This window comes from Pangasianodon hypophthalmus, chromosome 10 (assembly GCF_027358585.1).
Source record: "Pangasianodon hypophthalmus isolate fPanHyp1 chromosome 10, fPanHyp1.pri, whole genome shotgun sequence".
Classification (NCBI taxonomy): domain Eukaryota; kingdom Metazoa; phylum Chordata; class Actinopteri; order Siluriformes; family Pangasiidae; genus Pangasianodon; species Pangasianodon hypophthalmus.
In genome coordinates, this window is record NC_069719.1 from 15481827 (window position 1) to 15502464 (window position 20638).

General features: G+C 38.8%; 2 protein-coding genes across 2 annotated transcripts in view; one reads left to right on the top strand and one right to left on the bottom strand.

Annotated features, from left to right (window-relative positions):
* The window catches only part of tmem63c (transmembrane protein 63C), a 32496-nt gene extending 18732 nt beyond the window's left edge, over positions 1-13764 (bottom strand). Inside the window, exons 1-2 of the mRNA XM_026934295.3 lie at positions 13268-13764; positions 1401-1668 (exon numbers count right to left, since the gene is read on the bottom strand). Of these exons, the coding sequence (XP_026790096.1) occupies positions 1401-1622 (222 nt within the window). The 5' untranslated portion in view covers positions 1623-1668; positions 13268-13764. The remainder of the gene's footprint in view (positions 1-1400; positions 1669-13267) is intronic.
* Positions 13765-13871: 107 nt separating this feature from the next.
* Positions 13872-16095, top strand: zdhhc22 (zinc finger DHHC-type palmitoyltransferase 22). Its single transcript, XM_026934297.3, has 3 exons — positions 13872-14000; positions 14981-15538; positions 15634-16095. Exons 2-3 carry the CDS (start codon positions 14983-14985, stop codon positions 15918-15920), a joined length of 843 nt encoding a protein of 280 aa, XP_026790098.1. The 5' UTR covers positions 13872-14000; positions 14981-14982; the 3' UTR covers positions 15921-16095.
* Positions 16096-20638: the final 4543 nt, after the last annotated feature.

Genomic DNA, 20638 nt, shown 5'->3' on the forward strand with positions numbered 1-20638 from the left:
TGATTGTATAGTCAAATTATCTCTAAAAAATATGAAATTTACCTATTTATATTTCACAGTATTCACAGTTTTCTTGTTTACATGTTTTAACTGAGCGCTCTGAGTCTATTATAACCTTTAGCTACTTAAACTCATGTACTGCCTCAAGTTTCTTCCTTTGAACAAATACTTGAATTAAAAACAAACTGTGTGCATATACATAAATACACAGTGTTTGAAGAAGAGGGAATAAAGAGTTTCTTGCATAAAGGCCTCCTGTGCTCCTCTAGGCCCGTATGCAGTAGTAATAATTAGCCATTTCTTTAGGAAGAGAGAGAGGAGGTGAGTGGTTGTCTTGGAAACTGACAGGGAGTAAGGTCAGTATGCACACTGTTGTAATGACTCCAACAGGAATGCACTCAGTGACTAGACAACAAGAACACAGCTACAGATCTTGCTCTTTAGTAACCAAGCCTGTAATTTGAAACTGCATAAAATATTTCCACTGACAATGACTAAATATATTCTGCCTTCATTTGGTTAATCAACCTGCTTTGTTATAAGCGTAACTCAGATGGAGTTATACCTGCAATAATCCAGGATGTTTTTTTAGACATATAGTATACTAATTTAGCAATAAGTGGTAAGGTTGAATGCAAAGTGTTAAGAATTCTAAAAGATGTTTATTTTATTCCTACTACACTGTATGAGTAGAAAAGAAAAAAGTTCCAAACATTATTTAATGTTTATGTTAATTTATGTTCATATTTATGTTAATTTTTGATTTTACAGCTATTTTGGTAGTCTTAAGTAATAGACTGATAACAGAAGTAAAGTAATAGATCATATTCTGATAAACATCTCATCAAGGCTTTCTGGGATTTTACCTGCAGAGACAGAAGTAGCAAGTTAATTTTTGAATGTATCTTCGTTTTACAGAATTTTTTTAGATGTGCACAGTATTGCATATTTCAGCATTAAAGAACACATAGAGATTTTGTTGGATAGTGAATAGCATAACTATCAACAGCATCCTACCAAATACATGAGACAGTAATGCAACAGATCTTGGTTAGTGAATTAATTTAAATACTCTGATAAATGTATGTATAACTCTGTATTATTCCACTGTTATCCACACACCATAGACCTGAGGTTTCCAATCCATTCCTCTAACCAGTCCATTTTTGGTTCTATTCCAGTTTCTTCTTATGTGGCTTCTGCTCTGTAATCAGGGAACACTGTTGTAGTTTTCTGCATAGACCCCGATGAACTGATGAATCCTTTACGGTTCTAGATTTAACCTTTTTGTATTGCAGCTAAAGCAGTGAAAAAAACCCAGTGACCTTCTGCAGGTCTGTGAAACCAATATGGAGCCTGTTGCTTGTTTATAAACAGCAGCAGAGCAAGAAATACTGTACCAGCCAGAGGACGAGGTTGATAGCGAGGACAGTGGGCACTCCACCGAAGGGCAGCCCCTGAAGCACACTGCTGCGAGAGTGTGAGAGGTAACATCTCTCTGCAGTGCTATTCTCCTCAGCCACAGAGCCCAGGAAATGCAGGACATCCTGATCCACTGACGCTGTGGACCATGGCTCAAACGCAGGACTCGCCGTCCCCAAGGAATTGGAATACACCGCCATGGCAATAGTCTGGGTCTCAGTAAGCCTGCAGACTGTCAAAGCATCGCTAGGGAAAGAAATCAATACCAGATAGGAGTCAATGGAATGATTCTGACGTTGTTCTGTATCAGTTGTGCACAGTGATTCTCAAAACAGCTGACCAATGAGAGCTAGATATTTGATCATTAATGGCTTTGTTAAATACATAAGATGAAGTGTTTTAAACAACAACAACAACAAAAGTGTAGAGTAATTTGGTACGTTCCAATGAAAACACTGATATGCCTTAAATGACACGACTCCTTCTGCTAAAAAATACATATTTCTTGTGAGTTGCCTTTTTAAAAATGGCTGAGCAGTTCTAGTCCTACAGACAGTGGAGCTCATTTCTGGGACAGAAAAATGTAAACAGAAGCCTGAAATGAAGAACAAACCAAGATTCACAATATTCTGTTTTTGAAATTATATGATATAGATATTATATGATATTGAATAAATCATATGGTTATTATACTGTATGTCTAGAAACACTACAAACAGGAACAAACTACACTTTTTACTAATCTTCACAGAAAAAAAACCCCAAAAACAATATTTCACATTAAGGCACATCATTTATGTACTATATTTTATTTTATAAAGTGAAACAGACCCAACCGCATGGTGTTTTTGTTCTCTAGAGGCAATCTATTTCTGAGATTATTTCACCTGCAGAGCTGATTAAGGTAAAACCTTTTAAGCATGAGTAATAATATCTGCAGCAAACAAGAGGCAGCCAAATAGCACCTGAACCTTGAGCCAGGACTCTGTCAGAGGGGCCATAAGCGACGCTTAAGGTGAACATTTGTACTACCTTCAGAAAAAAACAGGTGGGAGGGAGACAGTAAGAGAGAGAGAGAGTGAGAGAGAGAAGGAGAGAGAGAGGAGTGAGAGAGAGAGTGAGAGAGAGAAGGAGAGGAGGTGTGTGGTGTGTTGGGATCACATGCACGTTCACATGATAACCACACAGGGTTCTCTTAGTCACTGCAATGATGCTGTCATCTGTGTTGTTTGAAATGTCAGTCAGATGGCTCTTATGGGACATTCATGATAACACAAATCAAGTAGCTTTTATAAACACATTCATCAGCTCACTCATGGTACAAACTGAGATAAAATGAGGCGCCATGAGATAATTATAGACAGCTCACAAATTCAAGGAAAAGCTAGTGGCTCTGTTATGCAGTGTGAGGAATTTTTCTGGCATGTTTTGGGTCCACTTGTCCCCTTAGAGGGAAGCATCACTGCAAATCAATACAAAGCTCTTCTGACTGATCACCTTTGCACTCTGATGAGACATTTCTTTCCTGATGGGAGTGCTCTCTTTCTGGATGACAGTACCCCATCCACAGGGCATGAGGGCTCACTGGATGGTTGATGACATGAAAATTATTTAAATCATATCCTATGGCCATCAGAGTCACAAGATCTCAACCCGGTTGAACAGCTGTGGGAGATTTTGGACTGATGTGTTAGACAGTGCTGTCTATCACTATCATCAAAACACCAATTGAGGTAATATCTTTGGGAAGAATGGTGTTCATTCCTCCAGCACAGTATCTATGTCAAGGAGCACTAAAGCTGTTTAAGCAGCTTGTGGTGTCCCAAAACATCACTAAGACAATTTATGTTGTTTTTTCCCCTTTAATTTGCCACTTGTTTGTATGTTAGATAGTTGTGTGAAAGCCCATAAAAGAATTAATGACATATGCAGAGCTCTGACTCTTTAAATCTTTAAGCTTCAGGGGAATTAATGTATGAAAGAAATTAAGAAAATGAGATGAAGAAAGAAAATATCTCAAATCTCAAAAGTTATGCTAAAAGGTCACAGCATGCTTTCAAATTCAAGCTCATTGTCGGATTTGTGGCCTGTTACAATATACAAGCTAGACAGCCAACACAAATCTGCCACAGACAACCATGAGTCAGCAATTCTGTAAGTAGACTCCACCACTCTCCCTAACACACACACAGACACACACAGACACACAGACACACAAAAAACAAGCCTACATTGGTTTAATTACCTGAATAGCTTTCTTAACTAACAGGATCTTATCACTTAACAGTTAATTTAATAAGTAATACTTTGCTCTTTATACAACAGCACTAGTGAATTCTTGAATCTGGTTCTAGATTTTGACTGGTCAGAAAGTGTTGATTGTCTAAATGAGCAGCTCTGAAAATAGTTATGGCTATAAGGCAATTACATTATATTAATTATTATATCATATTAAAAGTAATGCTCTTGTTATTATATATTATGGCTTCCATATTAACATATTCACAGGGACTTGCATAAATAAATAAAAAAAATAAACTGATATACAACATGATATTTAACAAAGAAAATTATATGGCGAAGCTTTTGTTATTTATTTATTTATTTATTTATTTATTTATTGAGGGAGTGTCGGTGTCAGTATTTTGTAACAGTCAGTAAGATTTCTGGTTTCTCTATAACATGAAAAGCTATGTTTTTTGTCTTATTAACTTAAAAAAAAACAGAGGCTGGTGAGGGAACAACTGCTTATAGTTGCTATAATGTAAGTGATAACAGGAAGTTGTTTCATGGACATTAAATTTACCTAAACATTAAATGTACTTAAACTGATTTATTTTCCAAAAATAGCATGACATGCTGTTCTTTAATTAACAAAATCTTGAATAGTTTGCTGTCCTATAAGAGGAACAGAATTCTTTAGTGCCAGGCTGTATCTCACCACCTCTTCACTGATTATACTCCAAAAACAGCATGCTCTAGTGTGTGCTATTCCTTACTTATTTCACATACATATATGTACAGTAAATTTATAATGCTGGGGAATTTTATTTGACAAATTTTAACTTTTCACTATTTCAATCTAATAATTAGCTGATGCTTTTGCAGTGTCTTCAGACAATGGAATCAGATGAACTCCCATCAAAAATGAATGTGTTAATGCACTGAAAAAAAGAAAGCTCTCAGACAACCTTAGTTTACACAAAGGCAAGATCATCTCCATGCTGGCCTTCGTTAGTAAGATGGTTTCTCCAGTGCAGCAGTATTTCCTACAGTCTTACAATTCCTCATGTCACAGATCTTTTTGGTAGCATATGTTCATTCAAAGTTCATGTATTATAATTGAAATTTTACACTGAGATGGATTCCTTCAAATTGCACCAATTCAACATTCAACTACTGAACATCACACTGAAGTATCTGATACAGGAAATCACAATTTAGTGGCAGGAAGGTCTTTATTTTGACTTGGATACAGAACTATATCTCAGTGAACTATACACAGTACAGTGTAATGCTCCAGGGCTGTGATGAACAGCTGAACAGGCTTAGTGCTGTTTGCACCTGGGTTTCTGATGAGGAACGAGAAAAACAAATAGAATTTCGAATATATTAAAGAACAATGAAGCACAAACAGCAGCTGAGGTCAAGCCCAAAGCGGAGATCCTTTCACAGCTGTTCACTTGTGGAACATCACTGCTATGCTCAAACGATCACCAATCATGTATCCTGAATCCATCAGGCTTTCTCTGAACAATATTTATACAAGTGATTGCCTGAAAGGGGAACTTGAAAATATTCTAGAGATGACAATCAGTCTTATTCTCAGGTGATTAAAAACCAAAAAAAAAAAAAAAAAAAACTGGATGGACCTCCCCGTAAGAAGAAATACATTAATGTTTGATCAGCTGCATTACTGAGTTAAATATTGATAGATCTGTTATAGCCACATCTTCTGTCAGCTAAATACTCACTGTGTGCTTGAGCAATCAGATTATATCTGAAGTAGGACAATAAAAAAAAAAAAAGGCAAATAGAAAAGACTACATTGACTGCCAAAGATGTATGCATTAAAAACTGTTGTTCTCTTCCTTGGAGGCCTGTGTAGTCTTTTGTCATCAGTGACAGATTGAGAAGGTCAAAAAAGGTCTATCCAATTAAGTACAGTAGAGTTAACAGTGTTGTTTGTGGATCATTGCTGATGCTGTACTCTTGTTTCTTGTTAGGTTTGTGCCATACTGTAAAATAGCTTTTCTGTGACTGCAAAGAAAAGTGGGTTATGTTTGTATAATATTCAGCTGCTGATTCTAAAGGAGTCTCCACATTTGAACATTTTCTTCCATGCTGAAGAAGGGAACATATTGGAGACAATTTCCCAAATGAAAAGAGACAGTGTACTGCTGGTAGTTATGAGGATTTTGTGTTTAAGCAAAATGATAAGTAGAGCTAGTGACATGCTTAAAATGCAAAGGAACATATCTTAGCAACTGCCTGTAAATTACGCTCTATGTGACAATACTTTACACTAAAGCAAGGCCACTTTTGAATATTTGGGGCCCTAAGTGACAACTGACTCAAGCATGTGGAAGACAGTCGATAGCTCTTTCCTCCGGGTGTGTTATGCTACCCTGATGCAACATAAGCAGCAGTTTGAAAAGATGCGGTAGCTGGCTTCACATGTCTCCGAGGAAACATGTGATCGCTACCAACTGGGGAGGGTGAAGGCTGTCTTTATGATAAGGGAGCACTGGCTGGTGGGTGGGAATTGACAAAGACTAAATTAGGGAGAAAATGGGAAAATTCAATTGCTGTTGGTTCTAATGCTAATGAAGCCCCAAGATATTTCCTTATAGAACCTTAAAAATGATCATTACACCATTAGACTACTTAGCATGGTGACAGGATTGAAATCGTTCTTCAGGTTGTGATCATCTGAGTTGCTACAGTTTTTTAAAATAACACCTTGAGCGGTGATTATCTTTAAAATTAACAGTCTACTGCTGTCATAGCTAGTAATAACAAGTTAGCAACTTAGTGTGTGCTAACCTAACATTTCTTACTCCACGTACTAGCTAGCTTGCTAGTTAACCACAAACTTCTTCCATTTAAATTCCATCAACAAGTGGAAGCAAAAAAGCAGACAAAGACTAAATCCAATAAATTAGTGTTACTTTCTTAAAGGTGCTCATGATCGCTGCTTCTTTGTGATCTAATGTGAGTTACATAAGTTACCTAATTTAGTTACATAAATTGAAGAATCTCTTCACACCACAAGGGGCCCCCTGTGACGACCTGATACATAAACCTTTTCGCCAAATGATAGTAAAGTGTGATTTTTCGCATACGATTTTAAAAATCATGCAGATCCCTGGTGGTCCATGGACCCCAAGCAACTCCTTTGCCGCTTAAAACAAGAAACGGTACTGCACCAAAGTAAACCTTTCCAGTTTTACAAAATTCTCTATAAAATTGTAGTGCTGAGCCCCTCTGACACTATGTGCTACTAATACTCAAAAACTGGGTTAGCAAAAAGAGAGTGTCCTCACATGAAGTGTGATTCCCTCTCCTACATGTCTGACATTTTCCCTGTTGGAGCATCAGGTTTCTGGGCTAACTGAAAATAGAGCACTCTGAGAACCCACTGGTAGGCCCAAGTGGAAGTTTGGTGGCATGGCAAATGGCAGATGAGGTGAAAGCCTCTTTGAGATGAAACCTGACGTGATATTTTTAAAGTGGCTTCAGAATTAATAGCGTCAGTCTGCACAGGAATTCAGTGCTGTTGCTCAGAACGAAAGAAACCCTTCCCTCAGACAGTCTCTATTGTCAGTGAACCTAAAGAAGCCTTGAATGTCTGAGCTGCTCGTAGAGTTAGACAAGCCTAATTAAGCTAGACTGGATGTGACGGACTGTAAAAACTGTCTGTCAACAGTGATCAATGTGATTGTGCTGCCAAAAGAAACAAGTTCCAGCAGCAGAATAGAGTCAGGCAGTAATGGCTAAACATTTGTACTTTCTATGAAGCATTAAAATACAAATGAAAATGTGTGGCAATAGAGATTCTTTTCACTTTCACGTTTACAGCATTTGGCAGATGGCCTTATCCAGAGTGACTTAGATTAGTGCTTTGTGGTCTCCATCAAATCTATAACCAAATCGGGGTCTAAGAATCTTATCAAGCTAAAACCCTGTTAGAAAGGAGTATAGCTTCAGAGAGGAGTTAGTACAGCTTCACAGAGGAGTTAGTACAGCTTCACAGAGGAGTTAGTGCAGCTTCACAGAGGAGTTAGTACAGCTTCACAGAGGAGTTAGTGCAGCTTCACAGAGGAGTTAGTACAGCTTCAGAGAGGAGTTAGGACAGCTTCACAGAGGACTCAGTACAGCTTCAGAGAGGACTTACTACAGCTTCAGAGAGGACTTACTACAGCTTCAGAGAGGAGTTAGTACAGCTTTAGAGAGTAGTTAGTACAGCTTCACAGAGGAGTTAGTGCAGCTTCACAGAGGAGTTAGTGCAGCTTCAGAGAGGACTTAGTACAGCTTTAGAGAGGAGTTAGGACAGCTTCAGAGAGGACTTAGTGCAGCTTCAGAGAGGAGTTAGTACAGCTTCAGAGAGGACTTAGTACAGCTTTAGAGAGGAGTTAGGACAGCTTCAGAGAGGACTTAGTGCAGCTTCACAGAGGAGTTAGGACAGCTTCAGAGAGGACTTAGTACAGCTTTAGAGAGGAGTTAGGACAGCTTCAGAGAGGAGTTAGGACAGCTTCACAGAGGAGTTAGTACAGCTTCAGAGAGGACTTAGTACAGCTTCAGAGAGGAGTTAGTGCAGCTTCAGAGAGGAGTTAGTGCAGCTTCAGAGAGGAGTTAGTACAGCTTCAGAAAGGAGTTAGTGCAGCTTCAGAGAGGACTTAGTGCAGCTTCAGAGAGGAGTTAGGACAGCTTCAGAGAGGAGTTAGTGCAGCTTCAGAGAGGAGTTAGGACAGCTTCAGAGAGGAGTTAGGACAGCTTCAGAGAGGAGTTAGTACAGCTTTAGAGAGGAGTTAGTACAGCTTCAGAGAGGAGTTAGTACAGCTTCAGAGAGGAGTTAGTACAGCTTCACAGAGGACTTAGTACAGCTTCAGAGAGGACTTACTACAGCTTTAGAGAGGAGTTAGTGCAGCTTCAGAGAGGAGTTAGGACAGCTTCAGAGAGGAGTTAGGACAGCTTCAGAGAGGAGTTAGTACAGCTTTAGAGAGGAGTTAGTACAGCTTCAGAGAGGAGTTAGTACAGCTTCAGAGAGGAGTTAGTACAGCTTCACAGAGGACTTAGTACAGCTTCAGAGAGGACTTACTACAGCTTTAGAGAGGAGTTAGTGCAGCTTCAGAGAGGAGTTAGGACAGCTTCAGAGAGGAGTTAGGACAGCTTCAGAGAGGAGTTAGTACAGCTTTAGAGAGGAGTTACTACAGCTTCAGAGAGGAGTTAGTGCAGCTTCAGAGAGGAGTTAGTACAGCTTCAGAAAGGAGTTAGTGCAGCTTCAGAGAGGACTTAGTGCAGCTTCAGAGAGGAGTTAGGACAGCTTCAGAGAGGAGTTAGTGCAGCTTCAGAGAGGAGTTAGGACAGCTTCAGAGAGGAGTTAGGACAGCTTCAGAGAGGAGTTAGTACAGCTTTAGAGAGGAGTTAGTACAGCTTCAGAGAGGAGTTAGTACAGCTTCAGAGAGGAGTTAGTGCAGCTTCAGAGAGGAGTTAGTACAGCTTCAGAGAGGAGTTAGTACAGCTTCACAGAGGACTTAGTACAGCTTCAGAGAGGAGTTAGGACAGCTTCAGAGAGGAGTTAGGACAGCTTCAGAGAGGAGTTAGGACAGCTTCAGAGAGGAGTTAGTACAGCTTCAGAGAGGAGTTAGTGTAGCTTCAGAGAGGAGTTAGTACAGCTTTAGAGAGGAGTTAGTACAGCTTCAGAGAGGAGTTAGTACAGCTTCAGAGAGGAGTTAGTGTAGCTTCAGAGAGGAGTTAGTGCAGCTTCAGAAAGGAGTTAGTGCAGCTTCACAGAGGAGTTAGGACAGCTTCAGAGAGGAGTTAGTACAGCTTCAGAGAGGAGTTAGTGCAGCTTCACAGAGGAGTTAGGACAGCTTCAGAGAGGAGTTAGTACAGCTTCAGAGAGGAGTTAGTACAGCTTCAGAGAGGAGTTAGTACAGCTTCAGAGAGGAGTTAGGACAGCTTCAGAGAGGAGTTAGGACAGCTTCAGAGAGGAATTAGTGCAGCTTCAGAGAGGAGTTAGTGCAGCTTCAGAGAGGAGTTGGTACAGCAGTAACAGGAACTAACTTGTTTGGTGGACATCGCACAACATAATTAAATGTAACTATATATGGTTAAAGGTGTAATGTATCTATTAATAAACTAAGAATTGTTAGCATTGGCAAATCACGAATAAAAATAAAAGACTTTGGGAGTTGCTGTTAATGTAAAATAATGAACTACCCCATCGTTGATTATTTTCCAGCAACATTATTTTTCAACAGCAAACTCTATCATGGTTTATTCCTAACATACACTAAATGAGTTTACTAAATATAACAATAGGCAACATCACCACCTCCACACACTCACTTTATTGTGCAGTTAAAGCTGAGTTTCATATACAAACCACAATTTATTTCTTCAGTTTCTTTACCTATTTTACTTATTTTTATTAGGAATAAATATTCTTATTTATTATCGTATTAGGTAGTCTATTCTTGAACAAAAAATAGATCAAATATTAAGCACAGGCACGGATCTACAGTGCACTCTTCGTTCTCTTCTCTCTCCGTGAATGCTTGAGTTTGCAACAATGCAACAACATCATATTGCCAAAAGCTACCAATCTGTCACACATATGTCCATGTGTTTTCCCCTCAATAAACTTGTCAGTCTAATATTGAGGTCAGTGCGTTAGTGCCAAAGTTTTAGAAGCTGTGTGTGGAATTTCCGACTGGATGTAAAGCAATAAGCCCATGCTTTGAATGATAAAGCAACATTAAGGGTTTGGCAAGACCATGCTGAATGACTTCACTGAGCAAGGAACACACGAATCTCACAAATCTCCAAAGGAGAGCATCAAGGCACCAGTAACGGAGAAATAAAACGTGCAGTTGCCAGCTGTTTAGACATTTCTAAATGAGTATTGCCTTGCAGTGGCAAATCTGTGGGACCTGAGAATCCCAGCTGAATCATGTGACCTCATGAGTTGGTTCAGTGTTCAGTCCACTAGTCAGTGCCTTTCCACCCTCACATACACCTTCTGTGGCTGAGAAATCATCAGTAGCTGTGGGTTTACTGCAGAAAGATGTATCACTTTTCAATCTCAGCCAAAAGCACCATTAAATATTCATGCATCTGTTGCGTAGTGCTGCCTAAAACACAACATTTTGTCTTTGACTGTTTGCTGGATGCTCTCATGTCTTCCATTTTCCTTTTTTTTTTTTTTTTTTTAAATGCAGGAACACTGTTTTCAAGTTACCAAAAAGCATTAAAACACATTGTAGGTAAAACAGTAAAAAGTATGCACTGACTTCCTAATTCCTAATTTTATGGCCCGTTTAAAACATGTCAAAGTAGAGGAATGACATTGTAACAGGTGCATGCAAAACAAAAGGACTTTACTAACAAAATAACTGGCATTTTTGGGGAACTGTATAACTGTTTTATATGTATAATCTCTGTTTTACCTATACAGTATATTTTCCCTCATTCAACAACTTTATGTACATAGTTTTTGGTTCACCCAATGATACAGTTCACTATGATAATATACAATGTGATATGATAATGATAATGTATATATGCATTTTTATGAATTGTTACCAATGATAACACAAGCCACAAAAGCCACCAATTGACTATTCCACCACACTGCACCACCAGTAACAGGAACAGCCTCACACATGAAACGACTGATGAAGCGTCTTTCTCTCTCTGGCACAATAAACTAATTGTGAGAACAACAAATAGATTCTGTAATGTTAGCAAGGGTTGAAACAGGAGTAATCACACAATGTAATCTTGTTATGATGGCATTCACACTTCTATTGTTTATCCTATACTAAAAAAGTGTGGTATGTGTACTTGTGTCTATATCAAAAGTCTAAAATATAAAGGCAAAAATGAATTGCATCTGCACCAGAAAAAAAAATAAAAATTATAAATTCCCTAAATCAGGAAGAATCCTAAAAATGCAGATGTGTGCTCATGCCAAAGGCAGCACATATCAACGCCAAGCTTTCCCTGCATTCTTGAGATATAACTGAAATGATAAAATAATTTCGAGGTCTGCACTAGCATTTCTCCAATCTTTATGAGAAAAGCATTATACTGAGCTGAAGAGCTAAGTACTGAGCACAGCAGGTGTGCATTCTGATGCTTTATTCATGACGGCCCAATTACAGACCACTATGAACATTCTGACGTTAGAGAAATGACATTTTAACCAGTATTCAAGCCTTTTACAGACACCTTGATCAGACACGGCAGTAAATGTCAACCCGAGTCACATTATGTATGCATGATCTACATATAGCACAATCAGTTTTCTCTAGGTTAAAGGAATTTGCCCTTATGCTTAAATGAATAAGCGTAAATGATTGTGAATGTGCTTATCTTTGCCAAGTGGATGGGCTTTGTATATGAAAAAGGCTGCAAATGTCACCCATTCATAGTTTCCACTGAGGTCCAAGCTGAACACCAACTCTGGCATTTGACAAAAGAGACGTCGAAAAAAAAAGCACAAATGCCACATAGGCTTACTATAGCATTACTAGAATACTTTTCGCAGCAGAGGAAGTGTGTAATTGGTTATATAAGTATAGAAGTTATCACAGAGCACAAATATGCCAAATAATGCAATTTTTTTCTCCCATTACTAGAAAAAGTATACACGGTGTCCTTCCATACATAGGGGAAATTAACACTTTCTAGCACAATGTAACTTCATTTACAAAATATCCTCTACATGATTGCCATTTCTTTGTAAACACACAGAGTCATCTCTCCCGCTCATGATGAACTCGTGTTAACACATCTGGTGTCATGCATGTAATTGCATGTCCATCGCAACCTTGCGACAACTTCCCGATCCAGCCATGAGAAAGATTTTAGAGAAATTTTGGAAGACATTTTTCTAAAAAGTGTTAATTTCTCTGGAGACTTTTGGGACACCCTACAGTACGACAAGCACAAAACAAATAGTTTATGAGAAATGTATTTATGAGAGATTTATTATGCAAGTTGAAGGAGGAGGTTTTGTGCCTGAAGATTCATTTGTAGGCTACTGGTGCTGGTGTAATGTGTGTGTAGCCCTCACCACAGGCCTACACACCAGAGAAGATGGATGTTGAAGTCACTGTTAATCATGATACACCAGAGCAATTTCTCTGGTGAAGTGTCTACTGACAAACCACAAGTTCTCTGAGGACATTCAACTTTTCACTCAGGTACTATACAGCTTAAAGAGCTCAGTCTCTCTGCACAGCACAGCCTTCCAATCCACACTCCAGCAAGATCTAGAAACCTCTTGAGATGTAGTAAATAAAGCAACGGATATAAAAATGTTCCTTCAGTGAAAGAATGAGTGAATTGATATTCAGCGCGCCTACGCAAAATTCTATTCATTGCTATGAACCCTTTAATCTCACCACGTATAACATATAAGTGCTGCAGCTTCTATACAAATACAAGTGATAAATCAATACGCCCACTTTTCAAAGCCGTTCAACTTCATTATAATAAATAAATACGCTTCCTCTTTTTCTTCGCGTGAAATCGTATTAAAACACACTTCACTACGGTTCTACATGTATTACAGAGCAGTTAAAGCAATCTTATAAACAATAGCATGGCTCACCTTCTCAGTGTGTCATGCAGTGCAGGCGATGTCCGGTTAGACGCTTCTGGCTGGCTGCATCAGCACCAAGGAACAAGGGGAGCGCCCATGTGCTTAGGGAGCGTCTGCAAAGTTACATCACTTTCACAAACTGAGGGACCTACGTGATTTGTTTCCCTAATGCGTTGGTCGCCACCATTATCTCTTCCTCTTCCTCGGGAATGGAAAGTACAGACTTTACGCAGTTTATAGGCTCTGGGACAAATATCTGAGGAATTAACGTTAGCAGTAAAACACGGAACACGGGGACGCCCTTAAAATTCAGTCACGTCTGTTTTGGACGTGTACTGCAGCCGATGCAAATAAACAGCCTACATGCTACTAGATGTGTATACAAATATGTACACCCTGAAACATCTAGACTATATATATGGACCTATAATTATCTAACTGGTTTGGAAGCATGTAGAGTGGCTATAAACCCCAGATGGCAGATGGGGTTTATTGTCCTTGCCTGCTCCCATCCGCTTGGTGTTTTCCTCTAGATAAGATTGCCACACCAACAGGAGGTGCTACACTATCTGCACACAACGGAAATATGGTATGGCATGGCAAATCGCCTTGGCAACCGGTATTCTCCCCCCGCACCCCCCTCCTTCTTCCCCTGAATGAGTTATTTCCCTTTTTAATGCGCGCGTGAGACATGAGCTCCGAGACTGAAAACACAGCTCAGCGGATATAATCATCAGACACGGTAAAGCTTATATGGACCAGAAATGGTCCCCTTTATGAAATCTTATATAATACGCAGTGTGTGTTGTCCTGTTGAAGCTGTGAAAACGAATGGAGTAGATGCAGCCTGTAGATTTCAGAGGTTCTGATGTGCTGCATGATGAAAGTACAGTGCAGATCCATTTAAACGTGAATAACCCTGGTTTCTTGGCTGCGACAGAAAGGTTGCCATGCATTCTCAGTGACACGATTTCAGCCACAGAGAAACAAAAATAACTGAAAGGGACCTTAAACATGTCCTAATGAAAAATCCAAAACAACCTATAAGGCTATAATCTAATTCAGAGCTCCACTGCTTGAATATATTTGTGTGAAATTGATTTGATTATGTTCACAGCCCATCATTTTTGTATCCTTCTTCTTCTTCTCATTGTTATTATTATTATTATTATTATTATTATTATTAAGATAAGAAAGTTTTATTATGGGGAGATTAAAATGTTATACACTCTCAGAAATAAAGTGCCAAATTGTACTTTTTTGTGGTACCATCAAGGGTGCATGTGTCTTTCACCTAGCTAGGAAAGTGCATGTGGTGTACCTTTAATTAGCTTTTAATGTATTTGTCCCTAAGGTCCAATTATATACCTTAAATTACTTTAAACATCCCCCAGTGGTACCACCCCATCGACAAGGAAAACCTGGACTGTGGTACCTTTATTTCTAAGAGTGCAACAGGATGATAGTAAGAATATAACATGTGAGAGGGTAGATAAATATAAATATGACCCTGTCAATATGACAAGAAAAGAAAATGGTAGCAGCATGATGTTTTATCGCAGTTAATATGTATTTCAGAACAAATTACAGATTTGGCTTTAGGGAGTTCTTGAATAACTGAGACATGTATCACCATACCTGTTAATAAACTTTGAGAAAAAGTCTCAGCATTATTTAACTGTTGTTGTGTAATAAATATTCTGTTATCTCCTCTAACCACAGGTATGATTGTCAGGATGCTGAAACTGCGAATGCTCAATGCTATTGCACCAGCCTACTTCTATGCTGCCACAGCAGTCACCTTTGTTCTCCATTTCTTCCTTTTCATCCCCACTATTTTCCAAACCCAAAATGTTACACTGAGTCCCATCATGCTGCTCCACATTACTGTTTTACTCTTTTTTATGCTCAATGCACTTGGTAATTACTCAATGACTATATGGTTCCCAGCTGAGAGTGCCAATGAGAACATTATTCCAGTCTGTTCACCAGACTGTCCAGACAGAGTGGACGCTCACTACCTCCTTAATGGCCGGCACTTCTGCAAACTGTGTAAGAAAGTCATTCTAAAACGGGACCACCATTGTTTCTTCACGGGAAACTGCATAGGGAACCGGAACATGCGCTACTTTATCATGTTCAGTATCTACACATCCTGTACCTGCCTATACTCTCTGGTGCTTGGGGTGGCCTATCTCACAGTAGAGTATTCCATCTCCTTTGAAAACCCTTTGACCTTCCTCACACTTTTGCCCCTCTCCACAGGTTACTTCTTCCTCGGTAAGTTGTTTGTATCTTCTCACAATGTGGAGAGATCTACTCCCAAACCATTGCCTGAAGCATCCTTAATTTTTTTTCCCCCTCTTTTCATCTAGGTGCCATCTCAGGCCTTCAGTTCTTTCTGGTCATCATGCTGTATGTATGGTTAGGCATTGGTTTGGTGAGTGCTGGTTTCTGCTGCCAACAAGTCTTGCTTGTGGCCCGTGGACAAACCTGGTGCCAGCTACAGAAAGGGCAGCTAGTGGAGAGCCGAGGAACATGGCGATCCAATTTGAGGGATGTATTTGGTTCCCGCTGGGTACTGGGCCTCTTTCTACCGGTACAGACTGTGGAGACCACTCCTGGAAACTGGCATAGTTATCATGACCACAAGCATGACTGACCATATTTATTAAGTGCACAGTGATGAAGTCTTAATATGGCATCTGCTGTATTTGCAAGGTGAAGAAATGATGCCATCATTGTAGAGATTAGGTGGCATTTCTCACTTAGAATTAATACATCGATTGATGTTCATCAGTGTTATTCAAAATAAATGGTGATTTTTTTGTATTGAATTTCTAGAAGAAGACCATAGTTTTGATTAGGAATTATCCATTTGATAAACTAGAATTAATAAGGGATTTATACCTGATCTTATAAGCAACCATCACCATCACAACCATCATTTGAAGCAGCACTCACATAAGACTACACAAAATGAAATCTGATGACCGTATGGCATCGTTACACATTTCAAGTATTTAGAAAGCTACCCTAAACGTTTGAGCATTATACTAAGCAAAGCAATTGTTCTAGACACATATTTGTACAGAATGTGACTACATGAGAGTAAGAGTTAACACAGTATGTGCACTTCATGCGTCGATTAGCAGTGTTAACATCCATCAGACATGCTATACGTACCATTTCACCTGCAACTTTTTAAAATGAGTAATAACAGGTGGTAATAATGATAATAGACACTTTTGTGCAACATTGCACTGAGTCAGGATAGAGGCTTGTGTTTGTTTTAAACACTCAGTGCATGTTCCTATACTTTTACCCTTGTGAGTCATTTGTACTCTGCCCACATCTTGCTATACTCCTAGATAAAATTATGGAATGAATGCATTCCAGCCATCCATTTATATCCCAACTAGACCAGGTCTTCATGGAAGATTTAATTTACAGTCATTACGTGTTCAGGAACTGGAGAACTGTTTCCGAACCATTATTTCATTTATTTATTGTAAAGCACATTATTATATTAACTACTATAATTTTTTCTGTACAGAGAAATGAATAGGAATGGTACATAGTTACAAGAGTGAGAGTCTGGACCTGCTGATGGGCCGTGAAAGTTTAATGTTAACAACAGAATAATTGCAGCCCTTATTTATTTATTTATTTATTTATGTAATCTACTGATTATTTTACTGAATTTACCGATTTCTATACTTAGTGCTGCTTATTTAGTTTTGTAATTTCAAACCAATTATCCCAATGTTAAAGCTATAGAATTTAGTGTATTAAGTCGGTCATCTGTGAATTCATAATCCATGAAAATGTCAGTTGCAATGTCAATTTACTTTTTTCTTTTCAAATTTTAGAAACAACTTAAAGGGCTCCACATAGTACTCAGTACTTCTGCTGTGAAATTTCTATCCAAGCAAAACACCTGAAATTTGTTGATGTTTTTGAAGCACAGTTTTCTCTGATTTCCATCAATAAAAATGTTAGATTATGCTAAATATGAGTATTACTGGGGGAAAAACAAACATGCTTAATTAATGTGCTTATTTATAAGTAACTTACAGGTTAAATTGCCTCTTGTATAATCAACTACAATATTCGAGTACAGATTTAGCTAGTGTCCCATGCACTATTACTACACCTGCTATTGCCCTACCTCACTCTGCCTTGCCTAAATTCGAATCATCAGTGTCTGATTACTATTCCCAGCAAACAGCCCAATATTTACCTATATATATTCTAATTTAATACCTTACCTATGCCACTCACTTGAAATCCTATAGAAGATTTGGCCGTTAGCAGAGACACAGTGGACAAAGTTGACCTCAGAGTTCCTGAAACAACAGCAGCAGAAGTTACACAGGTAGGAACAGTAAGAAGAGGTAAGGCAAGTGTAGGGACATCTGTGTAACGCTCTGGTTCAGCAACTGTCAGTGTGTCCGAGGAGCGACCACTATGACTCAGACAACCACCCCTCCTCAGCCTAACCTAGTTACAGAGAGCTAATCTGCACCACTAAAATGGCTCATCGGAGCCTTGTCACAGTTTGTTCTTACATGCTTCCTGTATCATGTAGAATTATTTTACCAAATAAAAAGTCAGAGAAAAATTTAATTACTTCCACGTGTCCATTTATATCAACAGCCTGCTCAATGAATGGAAACAGCCAGGAGGCTCAGGAGTGTGAAATAACAACTCACAAATATGAGAGGAGCTATGAGGAATGTCTCTGTCTGCAGAACAGAACCAGAGGCAGTTAGCAGAACATTTGAAGTCTACCTTCTTGGCTCAACATCCCAGTCAGGATTAGCTGCACAGAATCAGTTTGTTCAGAATCACTTGTAGGTACCTCCTCCTGCTTTACCTCCTCTTGCTGTTGGTACTTTGTTGCTTGAGGAGCTAGGCTTCTTGTTACCAGAAATGTTAAACTAACCTTCCCAGTTTAAAAGGACAGAAATATTTTCAAGTTGTTTCAATACTGATTAACTCAGGGGCTGTTATTATCCATTACCTTAGTGACCAATCCCATTTCTAATGGGCACCATATGTATAAATACATCAAGGTCCTGATCCAGATCTTGTCATATGTAAGCACGGACAATTGTCCTGCACCTCTATAACTATTTTGCATGATGTCTGTGCCTCCTAAGTGCCATATCAAGACCTTGTAAAGGTGTCAATAAAACCAGAGCGATGAAATTAGCAAAAGCAGTGGCCCCGAACCTACACCATACAGCTGCTTCTTTGCTTTCCTTCAACTTCTGGCATGGCAGCAGGTTTTCTTTTTTTGATGATGACAATGTTGGCAGTCTGTACCCATGCTATAGACCATTGAGGATTCAAAAATGTCACAAAGAAATATTTATACACTATGCCTCAGTTAACAGCTGCCTCAGAACAACTGCAGGGACCTTGGAAGTTAACAAATCTATATTTTTTGGTCTGACTCCCAGGAGATGATTACTGCATGGATGAATAAAATACCACCTCAAGCCACATTGAGTGTATAGTAATAACTTACGGCCTTGTTAAAACCCCTTCTGTGTTCTCAGCATTTGTCAGTACAGTCTGTTGCAGTGTATGCAAGTCAGCATACATCCTACTTCACTGCTGCCATCTGTGGAAGAACACATCAGCCAGGTGAGGGCAGTATTGGTCAGGGTTTTTTGGAGCACAGTTTGCATAATGAGCATAGTCCTGTCACTATTGTTACATGATCTTAGCACGATTAATTGAGCTTAGGGTGTAATTATTTGATCTGACTTTAATCAATTGCAGTGACTGCAATAAATTGGTACATTAAAGAAACATTTTTCAATATGCATAAATAGTAGGTATTCAATAAATACAGCTTTCATTTATTGATGGAATTTTTCATTTGGTTGTGTAGTTTATTTATTTTATGTTTCAGTGTTTCATATTATTGTGCATTTTCATCATTATTCTCAGTCAAAAACTTTGATCTATGAACAATTTGTAATTATATATTTTCATGGAACATGGCAAAGTTTAGTCAGGATGTATCTGTTGCTAAAACATGTTATAGATAAAAAGCCACACTGATACATTAGATCCAGAGCTTTTTTTAAAAGTGGAAGAAATGCAACAGAAAATTCAATTAAATCTTTAATCACAATTATGTCTATGACAACCATCAACCAAAATTTCACAAATGTTACAGGCCTATTTGAGGAAGAAAAAACTCATTTCCACAGACCCCTGTTTTACCTTTCTGTTATGAAGGATAGCTGTTGGTAGATGGCCAAGTACATGTGGTGCTCGGCCAACTCTGAGAATGTACAGAGCTACTGGTATTATCAGCCCACCCATCTGCTTGAACATCCTGTGGGAACTGGATGAAGAAATACATTAGGCCAATGCATCAGGCGGAGGACCAGTGGAGAGACCTTATCCTGAGTACAAAGCATCCTGGACCATTCCACACACAGCTTCTCCTTGACATCTTCGTATTTATCACAATCTGAGAGAAAAGACATCAAAGACATCTCCTGTACTATGTGCGTAGGCTGAGGTGATTATAGCCTGGCAGTTATTGCCTGCCATAGTCACACCCACAATTTATATCTGTGTGCTGGAGAGCCCTCATGGATAATTTGGATGTAACAGTGAGTCTTACGTCCAGTCACCATTCCTCGGGCTAACAGCCAGAGACAGCAGCTGGACCAGGACCTTGGCCAGTACCTGGACAGCTTTGCAGTGATGGGCGAGTTGGGCAGTATATCCATAAAACTCAACTGAATATGTATTCTCAGGCATAAGTGTACAAATGTTTCCCTTATAGAGAAGAGAACTTGTATCACTACCCTCTGCAGGCCACTGACAAATTCAACAAGAACCCTCTGAATATCATTTCTACAAATAGCATCAACCTCCAACTGCGTAGCCTAAAGGCCCATTTTAACATTCCTTGACTGGAAAATTACAGTAAGATTATAGCAACTTGTATGGCTTTCAAAGTAAATTTAATAGCAAATAAAGTTAACTGTTTCTCTGTCTCATCAATACAAGCTATTTCTAATTGTTTTTAATATTCAATTCTGATTTAGGCTTACAGTCATATTGTGATAAAAATTGTGGACAGGTAAGCAAATGCCATTAAATATAGATGCTATTTAAAAATTAAATCTATATGGAAAAAGTATTTTGTGCTATATCACAATTATCAGGGATTTGATTTTTACTTAAACAAATGGTCCTAATTTCACCTCTAAAATGCCAAGAGCTGACTATCAAAACCAAGTTTGTTTTTGATCAGGACAATTAATCTAACTACACAAAAAGATAATGACATAACTGAACTAAAGTACTGTTCTCTGGTATTTTATTGATATCAAACCCACAAAT